The sequence below is a fragment of the Arachis ipaensis genome, chromosome B6, assembly GCF_059453495.1.
Source record: "Arachis ipaensis isolate K30076 ecotype BB chromosome B6, ASM5945349v1, whole genome shotgun sequence".
Lineage (NCBI taxonomy): Eukaryota > Viridiplantae > Streptophyta > Magnoliopsida > Fabales > Fabaceae > Arachis > Arachis ipaensis.
In genome coordinates, this window is record NC_142441.1 from 130420489 (window position 1) to 130433956 (window position 13468).

The 13468-nt window shown below is 33.1% G+C and overlaps 1 protein-coding gene across 2 annotated transcripts; it reads right to left on the reverse strand.

Annotated features, from left to right (window-relative positions):
* Positions 1-6064: 6064 nt before the first annotated feature.
* LOC107604891 (uncharacterized) lies at positions 6065-12186 on the reverse strand. Of its 2 annotated transcripts, XM_016306604.3 has the most exons (5): positions 11824-12186; positions 9850-10026; positions 8177-8591; positions 7576-7665; positions 6065-6950 (listed from the first exon to the last, which is right to left on the reverse strand). In XM_016306604.3, exons 1-5 carry the CDS (start codon positions 12088-12090, stop codon positions 6172-6174), a joined length of 1728 nt encoding a protein of 575 aa, XP_016162090.1. In that variant the 5' UTR covers positions 12091-12186; the 3' UTR covers positions 6065-6171. The 2 variants fall into 2 exon arrangements, with proteins under 2 accessions (XP_016162090.1, XP_088345981.1); XM_088489855.1 differs by lacking the exon at positions 9850-10026 and having other exon boundaries at positions 11824-12183.
* Positions 12187-13468: the final 1282 nt, after the last annotated feature.

The following is a 13468-nucleotide window of genomic DNA, read 5'->3' on the forward strand; positions in this document are numbered from 1 at the left end:
AATGCAGGAGCCACTTATCAAAGATTAATGAATAAGGTCTTCGCATAACACATCGAAAAATTCATGGAAGTCTACGTGGACGACATGTTAATAAAGACACAAAATGAAGAGTCGTTACTGTTTGACCTCACCCAAGTATTCGATACTATAAGAAGGCATGACATGCGACTTAACCCTGCAAAATGCACCTTCGCAGTAGAAGCTAGCAAATTCTTGGGTTTTATGCTCACACAAAGAGGAATCAATGCAAATCTGGATAAATGTCGGGCTATACTCGACATGAAGAGTCCGACCTGTGTCAAAGAGGTACAACAACTCAATGGAAGATTGGCAGCCTTGTCCAGATTTCTAGCCGGATCGGTAATAAGATCTCTACCCTTCTACGCCACTCTAAGAAAGGGAAAGAGGTTTGAATGGACAACGAAGTGCGAGCAGGCCTTCCAGGATTTCAAAAGGTTTCTGGGACAACCACCTATTCTAACTCGGCCACGGGAAGGAGAACCACTTGTATTGTACCTCGCAGTAGGAAATCGAGCAGTAGCCTCAGCGCTGGTTCGAGAAGGCGACAGTGGACAACAACCTATATACTTCATCAGCAAAGCACTACAAGGGTCCGAACTGAACTACCAAAAAATAGAAAAATTCGCCTATGCTCTCATACTAACATCTCGACGACTTCGCCCATATTTCCAAGCTCACATCATCAGGATTTGGACTAACCCCATAAAAGGCATTCTGTAGAAAACGGATTGAGCAGGTCGTCTAGCCTAAGTTTTCACAAGACATTATGTATTAAATACGAGAAATCAAAACCATACCTTACCCGATTTTCCGATAACCCAGAACACCTCAAGCATTTTCGAACCACAAACTCCACAACTCCAGCCCCCTCACCAATGATAGCCGACCTCCAAGGTAATCCTCTAGCTTCCAATTTCTCAAACTAACTCCAACTGATAACCAGTTTCAATCTAACATCATAATTATCACTATAATCAATATAGAGTTCACTAAATCAACATCTCACAAAAGGTTGGAGGGTTCTTACCTTGCCCATAGTTCAAGTGAGTCAAACCCAACAAAAACCCACAAGCTAACTCGAACTTAAACACCGAAATCATACAAAATTCAACATGCATTCGTATTGAATTTTGAAACTGAAGTGGGAACATATGGGTGTACTAGATTGAATTTTTTACTAAATTAGTTAGTGGGCTTTGTAGAGAATTCTGAGACAAATGCGTGGCCACTGATGGCTCGTCAATCGGAGCTCCGGATCAAAAGTTACAAGAATTTAAAGTTGAATTGAAATTGAAACCTAGGTTTTTTCTCCTTCCCTTACCTTGCATGGCTTCAGCATTCTTGGCTGAAGAGAAGAAGAGAATTGGCTCTTCTTATATGTGGTTGGGCTGATGGGTTGGACCTTGGGCCTATTTTGGGTCCGGTTTAATCGGTTCAACTCAATTTTGGGCCAAATTCTTTAAAATTAGTGTCAAAATTCTTGTTTTAATTAGTTCTACCTCAATAAATCATAAAATTTTATTTTCTAATTTAGTTGATTAATAATTAAATTATTAACTAATTATTCACCAATTACTCGGGGTTTACAATATCAATCCATCAAAAGTAAAATTTTTTTATTGAATATCATGTGATCTTTCAAAAAAATTATCAAAAACTGGGATGGATATTCACCCTTGATTTTTATTATAAAATATTTATATAATTTAAATTAACTATTAAACTTATTAGAATATCACCATTCTTAAAACACATAAAAATTTTCAATAGTATTTATAACTTACTAATGCAATGTTATACAATGAAAAAGATGATATTATGGCAATTCTTCAAACTCAGAATAAAAAAATGGTCAAAAAAAAAGATTGGCAAAACAAAAGGTTAAAGCAAGACGATGCAGACCCAAGAATAAAAAAAAAGGTGTGTAATAATCTTTTAAAATGATTTTTAGTTCTTGGAATGTTAGGGGGTTGAGGGAGGATGGAAAATTAAGAATGGTAAAGAACTTAAAGACAAAATATAGAGTGAATATGTTAGGATTGATTGAGACTAAAAGGCATGTAGTGACGAGATTTGATGTGGTGCGGCTTTGGGGGTGCGATAGTATGGGATGGCAATATGTTGCGTCTGATGGTGCATCGGGTGGGTTGCTATTACTATGGGATGAAATTATGTTTCAAATGAATGATTACTATAAAGGAGAGAGATGACTGTGTGTTGAAGGGGTTTTATTAAAGAATAATTTCAATTGCGCTTTCTTCTTAGTTTATGGCGCTCATACTAGAGATAAGGAATTTGTTGTGTAGGAGGAGTTGAACTCTATTGCTGGATTATGCCAGGTCCCTTGTTGCTTCACAGGAGACTTTAATGAGATTGTCCAGGTGGAGGAAAGAAAAGGTACTGATAACTTAACAGTATCTGTTGAAGAATTCAAGAATTGGATACAAAATATGCACTTAGTGGACTTACCACTTAATGACCGTAAGTATACATGGTTTAGAGGTTGTTCATGTAGTCAGATTGATAAAGTGATAGTTAGTCTGGAATGTATTAAGAAGTTCCCAGAGACTCGCCTAAGAGGAGGACCAAGGGGTTTGTCAGATCACTGTCCAATGATAGTAGAAGATACAAAGATGAGAGGCAGTCCATGACCGTTCAGAAGGTATTTTGAAGGTGTTAGTTAGGAAGATGAGATCAGTGATGCCAAGACTGGTTGGGGAGACTCAGAGTGCATTTGTCAAGGGTCGTAAAATTCATGATGGGACACTTATTGCGTGTGAAACTGTGCATTGGCTTAAAATAAGGAAAAAGAAAGCAGCAATAATCAAGCTAGATTTCCAAAAGGCATAAGATAGGGTCAAGTGAAATTTTGTGGACATCGTTTTGCAGAAGATGAGGTTTGGATGAAAGTGGAAGGAGTGGGTTATGGAGTGTGTCGGTACAACTTCTATGTCAGTTTTGATAAATGGTTCACCAACGAAGCCGTTCAAGATAGAAAGAGGTTTGAGACAAGGTGATCCACTATCTCCTTTTTTGTTTGTACTTGTTGTTGACGTCCTACATAGAATGGTCCGAGAGGCAGTTAGAAACGGACGGATAGCCCCATTATTGATTGGGAGAGACAATATAGAATTGTCGCATCTTCCGTTTGTAGATGACACTATGTTGTTTTGTCTGCCAAAGGCGGAGACTATTAAGAACTACAAGAGGCTTCTACATTGCTTTGATTTGATGTCGGGGTTAAGCATCAATTTTGACAAATCCAGTTTGATCCCAATCAATTGTGACCAACAGTGGGTGCGAAGTATGTGCAGCTTGTTGGGGTGCAAGAAAGCTACTCTACCAGTCAAGTACCTTAGAATTCCTCTAGGAGCTAACCCGATGTTGGTCAAGACTTGAAAGCCAATAATAGACAAAGTGGAGGAGAAGCTCACCTTATGAAAATTGAAGGTGCTCAACAAAGCGAGAAAGTTGGTGCTTATTAAAGCTGTTTTAAATAGCCTGCAGTATATTATTTAAGCTTACATAAGATGCCGAAGGCTGTTGTTGAGAAATTAATTTCATTACAGAGAAAATTATTGTGGAGTAAAGAGGATGGTAGGAATGGTATGGCTTTGGTTAGATGAAAAGTGGTTCAGGCTCCGAAAAAGCTAGGTGGTTTAGGAGTAGGGGATGCGATGGTTCGTAATACGACATTTTTGTTTAAATGGTGGTGGAGATTTTCAAAGGAGAAATGTCCGTTGTGGAAAAAGGTGGTATGCTCTTGTAATAATCTGAATCCCAACGAGCTACTTTCTACCCAGACATTACCTACTAGAGGGAGTCCATAGAAGGATATTTGTCAACTACAAATTAAGGAACAATATGTAAGAGACAAGATGATAACTGGGTTGACCATGGAGGTTAGTGATGATAGAAGAACTCGATTTTGGGAGGATGTCTGGGTATATTGTGGTCCTCTGAAGGATAGGTTTCCAAGACTCTTCTCGGTTTCAATCGAAAAGGGATATGTCATTGGGGGTTGTGGGTTCTGTGATGGGTTAGAGTGGATTTGTAATTTCTAATGGAGGTGTCAACTATTTCAATGGGAGTTGGAACTTGTGAATTAATTACATGACACTTTGAGGCTAGTTAAACTAGCATCTGGCAGAGAGTATAGGATTGTGTGAAAGTTTGATAGACAAAAAATTTTTTCTACTAACTCATTTGTGCAGGTGTTGCAGGAGAAAACACTTTCGGAGGATGTAACAAGTTATAGTTTCACCAAGACTATTTGGAAAGGTTTAGTTCCTCCAAGAGTGGAGCTGTTTGTTTGGTTTGTCTTGATAAGCAGGGTGAATACAAAAGAAAGATTATGTCGGCTTGGTATAGTTAATCATGAGGATAATATGTATGTAATATGTAATAAGGATGTGGAATATGTTCATCACTTGTTTCTTGGATGTGAATTTTCTTGGCAGGTGTGGTGCGCATGGTTATCTCTTTTTGACAGGCAATGGTCCTTTCCTGGTACTTTGAAGGAACATTTTCAAAGCTGAACAGGTGCGACTTTTAGCAAGAAGGAGCGCAAGAAATGGTTCGTATGCTTCTTTGCGATAGCTTGGAACGTCTAGAGCGAAAGAAATAGGAGAATTTTTCAGAATAAGGAAAAAAGGGTAGAAGAGATTATTAACGTGTCTAGTCTTAGTTATCAGGAGTGGAGGCGTGAAGATCCTTTTTGTTGTTGATGGCAATGTCAAAGATGACAAGAGGACATGTTATTACTTGGTAAGTTGCTATGAGATTACGGTTTAAGTTAATTAGTTATTGTTTCTTTGTTTCTTCGCTCCACTCTTGTGTTAAGCTCCTTTGTTTAAAAAAAAAAAAGTATTTATAACTTACATATAGTCATACTAAAATTAATGATTTTCTAAAATATTTCTGTACAAATGATCAAGGAGGACTCATTCTAGTGATTCTTTAGGAGCAGCTAGCTAAAATTAACAAAACAGGTTGGTTTATATTTTAGAGTAAAAGAAAAAATGTGAATTTGGTTCGATTAATCTAAGCTAATGAATTAAACTAGTGATTTGTTTTAAAAAAAATCTTTTAAAGAAATTACATAATTTTAACAAATTTTTTATTTAATATTCATAAAAATAATCTTCAAATTCTAAATCTTAAACTAGAAAATTATAATATATACACAAAATCAATAATTAAATTGACCATTATATGTATAAATATAAATATTATTTAATTTATTTTTAATTTATATTTTATATTTTAATATGTATTCAATACAAATGATTGATTTGGTGATTAATTTTTTATGCACGTAATATAATTACAAGATTACCAATGAGTTATAACTCAAAGAACATAGCCTTCTTATACAGTCATACTCACTTAAGAAATTATTGCGGATTTGAGTTTCTCTATCTTTGGTAAAAAAAAAAAACATAATTACAAGATTTATCTTACAATCATATATTTTTATAATAAATTATTTAACGTCTAAAATACTAGTCTTTTTTTTTTTTTTGGTGATTTCTAAAATACTAGTTAACAAATCTATAATAAATATTTCATAATATAAACTCATCAATATACTCATAAGAGAAATATAAAAAGGAAAAGTATAAGTAACCAACAACATTTTTGAACAATGTGTAAACAATATGAATTAATAGAATTAAAAGAGTAAATTTAATTAATAGCATTAAATTAGGGTATAATGTATTTTTATTTGATTGGTAGTTGTTCATATTGTTCAAGATAGTCATTGTTTACCTCGCATTCCTCGTATAAAAAAGCCCGGATGAGCAAACCCATATCCATTTTAATCCGAACCTGTATTAACTTGCGAGTTATCTTAGATTCTTAGTTCAAATTGACCCGCTTCTAACAAGTCTCTACTGGTCTATTTTTTTTCCGAATAAACCAAGCCGTGTTACAGCTCGTTTTGACTACTCTATTAGAAGGCTCAAAATTCTTGATACAAAACCCGGATTCAAATAAGCTATAAATGGAATTTTTTTCCTTCAATAAATAAAAAAATATATTTTTTTCAAAAATAATCTAAAACAACATTTTATTATCATACTTTGGTCTCCACTACATGTATTTCGGAGTCCGTCACTCCTAACAAGTTTAGTTCATACATAGCATTCAATCTTCTACTACCCGTTTGGCCTTCTCCAGAGCCACCATAGCTGCCATTTTCTTTGTTTGTCTCTCTTCATTGAGCCTCCTTGCTAATTCAGCTTCCTTAACTCTACCCTTCAATGTTGTGTCAACCTCAGTTATTTTTCTCTTCAAGTCTCCAAGACGAATCTCTATCTCCAATCTCTCCAACTCACAAGAATTCAGCTTGTTCTGCTTCTCTTGGAGCATGACCTCAAGACGCGAGACTTCTTCGCGAAGCCTTTGTTCATTCTGGTTAGATTCTATGAGCAAAGCTTCGGCCGCAAGGAATTCTTGTTTGATTTGAGCTAGCCTCTCTCTCTCCTTATTGATGCATTGACTTAACTCCTCAACTAGGCAATTTTCCAAGGACTTGATATCATCTACGGCCGAAATGTTATCGATGAAGTCCCAGATATGTTCGGAAAACTTTTTGTAGTCAACAGAAAGGTCATCCAATAGAGCAAAAGTGTCCTCTGCATACACTCTCATGGATTCATGATCATGCTGATCTAGTAGAGACTCAAGATCCCTGAGAAGCTGTTGCTGTGCGACTAACACCATTTGCCTTTTCCTTTCGTCCTTTGACATTGGTTTTCTTTCACTGCCTTGTGACACAGTGAGGGTATCACCGGCAAAATCTCTTGAAGAAAGTTGGACGTGCTCATTGAAGTTAGTTATTGCAAGCTGGTTGCATTTGCGGGAATTATTGACAATTATTGCTTCTTTAGGAGTGATAATCTTATCAAAGGATGGGAAAATGCCTGTGAAAATTGAAAATACAATGTAATTGTTAGCTGATATAATGTCACTTATAGTTAAAAATATCTAGGCTAATACTATGTTAAGTGACATTATATCAACTAACAGTAATATCATCCTGAGTAATGCACATAAAAAAGTAATGCTAGAGATCCAACCTTTTTCAATTAATATCAGCTAATTTTTTTAGATTATTTTATTTATCTTAAATTCTAGACTCTAAATCCTAAATTATAAATCTAAATCCTAAAGTTGACTACTGTTAACTAACTAAAAGTTGATTTCCTATAATTTCTCAAAAAAAAAAATATTTTTTTTTGAAAGGTAAATAGCTCGTCCCAAGAAGGTCAAGGTGGATCGGATATGCAGTTTACCTTTCAAACCTGTAATTTTATCCTTCATATGTCAAAAAAAAAAAAAAGCTACTACTAAATTTCCCTTCCAAAATTACCTTCACATTAATGATGATGTGTTTTTTTTTTGCAAATTTGATAATTTTATTAAATCAAATTGCACACTTTAAAAGTTTAGAAGATAAACTAAAATAAGAAAAGTTAAACTACTAGAAGTTTTTACAAGAATTATATAGTCAAAATGATGTTAAAACTTTATGGAAATGATACTCACAACAAAAGAATGGCCGAGGTGTGGGGAACTCCAAGCTCCGGGAGGGATGGAGAAAAATAAGGTAACCTAGCCAGCCCATTGAACAACGACCTGCATCTTAAATGGATTCAAGAGAATTCCAACATGTCTTTTCTAAACTTCTGACAAGAATTAATAAACAAATTATGTTCAGACTATGTCTATAAACTTTTGTCATCTAGAGTTTAAATCTTTTTTATTTTCTTTTACCAAAGGTAGTAACGGGAGAGGGATGTGAGACGAACACATAACCCAAGTTTAAAATGAAATGCAAGAGATCAGACTTAACCACTATGTATTCTATACAAGTGGTTGATTTGGTGACTCATTTTTTGTGTACACCTAGACCTAGTATGGTTGTTTAGGAACAAAAGTTTGTATACCAAACTACTTCTCAATCCTCGTTATAAATAGTAGAAGTGGATTTGTACACAAAAGTCAGCATGTATATCCACTATCAAAAGAAGCTTCAGCAACAAGTTAATCAAATTGGAGAGTTCACCTAAACTCGAGGCTTACACGAGTTTAGGCCATATAGAATTTCAAAGCCAAATTCTAAACACGAATTGGTCAGCAACATCACCTGAAAAACTGTTATTTCTGAAAAAGACTTGCTGAAAACCGATCTTTGAAGTAGTTGACCAACTAAACGATTGCAGTGCTTTCTTTTCAACAGCATCCCATTCCCCCGAGTTTACAATTTCTTGAAGATAATCCACGTCAGCATCCTCAAATTCCGGAAAATCAACAAAACTTGAAGGGTCTCCGTTTGGCTCTTCCACTGCATTATCCCTCTCATCATGCCCATCAGATACAACCATCAATAAGGGACTCTCTGAATTTTGCAGCACTCTCATCTCTTTGGAACCGTCCGCAACCAAATCACTTCCCTTACCCAACTCATAATCATGGTTTTGGCTGATTTGCTGGATTGGAACTGTGACTTTGTTATCAAGTAGTTCATCCTCCCACACTATGTAATCACATGCTCCATGGCCCTGTTTGATGTTAAGTAGATACATAACAAAACATAGATTAGGTTTTTCACATACTTTGATATAAACTTGAGCAATACTATAGAGCAAACACAATTTATTGTTTTGGAAGAGTAGTTAAATGTATTGACTAAAAATATGGTGTTGGACTGGTAGTCTAAAGATATTGGACTGATAGCCAAAAGTACAAGTAAATAGTCAAATTCGTCCTGAAAGATTATTCGTTCTCTAAATTAGTTCTCGAAAGATTTTTTTAATCAAATTCATCCTTCAAAAATTGTAAATTAATCGCATTAGTCTTTTTTTGTTGATGGCGCCAAAATTTGTTAATATGACATGTTAAGTGATATTACAACACACACATAGGAGTCTTAATTGACTATTAACATGATAAGCTTATGAAATTAGATCAAATCAAAATCTAATTGAGGGGAGAACTTGAGGTATTGGAATCCCCCCATTTGGAATTTATTTAATCTAATTTCATAAACTTATCATATTAGCTATCAATTAGAACTACTAGGTATGTATTGTGGTGTCAAGTAACATATCACATCAACAAACTTTGACGCTATTAGCAATGAAAGGACTAAAATAACTAATTTAAAATTTTTGAAGGACGAATTTAATTAAAAAAATCTTTCAAAAACTAATTTGTAGAATAAATAATCTTTTTGGAGACTAATTTGATTATTTATCTCTAAAAATAATGATTAATATAAATTAAAATTGCTAACACTTAAACTTTTCTAAATAAACAATAAATGAATTGGTACCTATTAGCTATTTATAGTTAACAATTAGCATGTCTTTCCACCTTAAACTATTAAATAATAAATATTTTAAATTATGTTACATATATATAAAAAATTAACTATTAAATTAATTATTTATATAAAATACATATTAAAATACAACATACAAAAAAAAAGTTAAATAATATATGTATTTATACACAAATACTTCTTTTTGTATTGTAATTGTCTTGCATAGTTACTTGTACTAATAGTTTATAACTTTATTATCGCATTACTGTACAGACTAATGGTACCATGAGTAAAAAAAAAATGGATAAATTTCCATCCATTTTTTTACAAGATTAAGAAAGTTATACATCTATCTACCAAAATTTATTGACCTACATAATCCTCAATAGCAATATTCAATATTGCAAAGCTCAACGTGTTGAATATGACAAATATACAATTTGACAATTCCAAACATGAACAATATTCATATATATTGAATTATTCATACATACCCGTGGAACAGGGCAAGCAAAATAGTATTTATGGACATCCGGATCCTCGACCTTTCTACAGACACCAGCTCCGCAATCACACTCAGGGTACTTATACGGTGGAGGCTCCTTGTAACTCTCCTCAATATCATCATCACACCACTGAATACGCTTCTTATATCCTCCACATGCTTTGCCCTTAAAATCAAAACCAACAGAAACGAATGTGTGGAACAACCATCATTGCTTTACGGAGATTTAAAACAAAAAGTTTCTACTCGAATATTATCATCTCAGTGTAATAGGATATAAAATATGTTGCGCATATATTTATAGACAAATATATAATAATTAATTTTAATGACCAATCTTAAAATATTTTATAATATTATATATCCCAATCAACAGTTTATTTTATTTCAAACATATTAATTATATACAAAATTAATTATTAAATTATTTATTTATATAAAATATATATCAAAATAAAAAAATTTATTAAAAATTAGTTAATAAATATTTTTTACATATAATATTTTTATATTAATTTTATCTTAGAATAAAATAAAGAGTTAATAATTAAATTAGTTCCTGAAAGATAAGGTATTCTTTAAATTTGTCCCTAAAAGATTTTTTCAATCAAATTGGTCTTTTAAAGATTACAAATTAATTATATTTGTTCTTCAGTTACCCCGCTCATAAATTTCGTCAATGATTGATGATATGAAATGTTAACTAATAGCATACATGACACATACCATGTTCAATTAGACGTTGACTAAATATGTTTATAAAAATTTATCAATTTAGTCACTAGGTCATATTGGGAATAGGATTTTTGTAATGGAGAAAATAACTAAATTAGTAAATTTTCATAAACATATTTAGTCAATATCCAATTAGATATATCGGGTATTATATATGTTATCAATTAACGTTTTACAATATCAATCTTTAAAGAAAATTGTTAATGGAGTGACTGGAGGACAAATATGATTAATTCGCAATCTTTGAAGGACTAATTTGATTGATAAAATATTTCAGGAATGAATTTGAAGAATGTCTTATTTGAATTTTGATCCTCTAAATTTTGAATTTTTAATTTAGAGAGTAAAGTGTGATCTTCTACCTTTGAATAATTTCTCTCTCATATTTACTCTTAGTCCCACCTATGAAATGAATGGTGAGATATCACACTTTATTCTCTAAAACAAAATTCAAAATTTAGAGGATTCGTCTTATTTTTCAGGATTAATTTGACTATTAATTAACCCTTTTTATCTTTATTTAGTTTACATTAAAACAAAATCACACAGACACACACATAACAAGGGGTAGCAATATGTACCTTACCCGCGGGTACCCAACCCGATCCATAGCGGGTAGAGTAGGGTGTGAGTAGGGTTATCGTACAACCTCAACCCTACCGACCAATCCGCACCATATATATGTATATATTATATACTTATATAAAAATATGTTTTAAGTGGATGTTGAAATAAAGACCTCTCAATGCAAAAGATCCTTAGTCATTAAAAGAAAATCATTAATTGATAATTTAATATTTTTTTTTACATAAAAATCAATTCTATTTTAAATTATCATTAAGTTATATAATAATATTGCATTTTTTTTATAACCCGCGAGTAGAGTCGGGTACCCGCAGATTAAAAACGGGTAGAATTAGGTTTGAGATATTCTCAACTTGCGGGTAGGGTAAGGTTGAATTTATATAAAAATTTCAACGCACGAGAGTAGGGTTAGAGTTGACTCCTACCCTACCCTACCCTACCCTACCCTACCCTATTGCCACCCATACACATAACAATACCAAAAACACGGAATAGCCCATGTTTTTTAGTATCATAAATTCATAATAGACAATGAAACTGGTGTCGATGGAGCATTTTTAACGAAATTAATCACAGTTAATGACACCTTCGGCTTTAAGTTAAAAAGGAAGAAACTTAATGGGGGGATAAAGAGCAGGAATACCCTTGTGATGGGGCAAGCATAGAAGTTCCTTCTACTAGAGTGCGTTGAAACGATGCAAGGGCCATGGCCACAGCGGCAAAAGATGGTTTGGCGGTTACCGGATGATGAGAATGAGGTGGTGGGTTTGTTGACATGGCCAGCAGGAAAAGGGCAGTCCCAACTCCAGTGTCCTATCTCACCGCACCGGAAGCACTTACTCTCCTGCATTCTCTTCACCAGTTCCGGCCTGTACCGGCTTGACAAGTTTGAACAACAACTCGCATCCATTTTCACTTCTTCAGCGTAGCAATGCCGTATGGTATAGGCGAAGCTATTCTTATTATGACTACTGTGTGTATGCCATAGTCATCTTGTTTTTTCAACGCCTTTTTCTTTGATTCCCTGATTTTAATATTGGGCTAGCTAGAGACTAGAGAGACGTTGGCCTGTGTCATGAATCATGATTGATGGATTGATTGATGCTTGTGTATTCAAAAAAGGATATGGGACTGAAACGGGAATCAACGGTGAGCCTTGCGCTCTAACAACTGAACTAGACAGGCTTCTTATAATCAATGGACGCTCAACAAAATTCAAAATTAATTCAAATAATCTAAATTTATTAATTATTATTAAAATGATTATATAATTTTAAATATGAAATAAATAAATAAAGAATTTAGATATACTTATTTAGCAAAGGAACAAAAAGAGAAAATTTAGAGAGGCAGTAATTTTTTAAAAATTAGTCCAATATTTAATTATAAAAAAAAATTAAATAATTTTACACCATTACATTTAATCTCATATCATTAAAAATACTATTAATGATCAATTAATGATTACAAAATACAAAATTTGCTTGTGCGCACTCCTTGGGACAAGAAATGCCACTCCCAAGTCCGATTTGACGTCGCAGAGAGAAACCACATATGACTCGCATTTCTAATTTTTCTTTTTCTAATTGTATTACTATTTTTTCGAGGACAACTTCTTCTTTTTTCTAAGAACTTTGAGGATTTTTTTTAAATAAATAAAATAATCAAAATAGATAATTTATAATATTTTTACTAAAATATATAGTATGTCTTATTTTATTTATAGTATAAATGAATTAATACTATACGTATTTCATTTACACCATAAAAAAATAAAATATGAAACGAGAAATATTTACATGGTAAAAAAAATCTACTTTAATTTTTTTTATTTTTTTCTATTTTTTATCATCTATCCAAATAAAGTGTACATGTGATCTATCTTAAAATTTTTGCACCTTTAACATATAAAACTTCACACCTTAAAAATATTAAAAACTTAGTTATAGTTCAATGCAACTTTCACATTATTTTTATATTGCAAATTTTGATGTTTGTTGGCCGACATTAGTATTGGTCGACATTAAGCAAGTCGATTGAGGGAGTTCGATAGAAAAAGCATCGACAAAAAAATGGTTGATCCGAAGGGGTTGAAGACGAAAGTTGCAGAGTGGTTTATTAAAATAATGGTTGGCGGAAATAGTTACTATTAAGGTGAGTTAAGGGTCGACTAATGACAAGATTTTATTGGTTATGGGTAGAAAATGTCTATAAATATGGGAGTAAACGAAATACAAGATGTTGGAATTTTTCACCAAAAAATATACTTTACTTACTCACGTCTGATT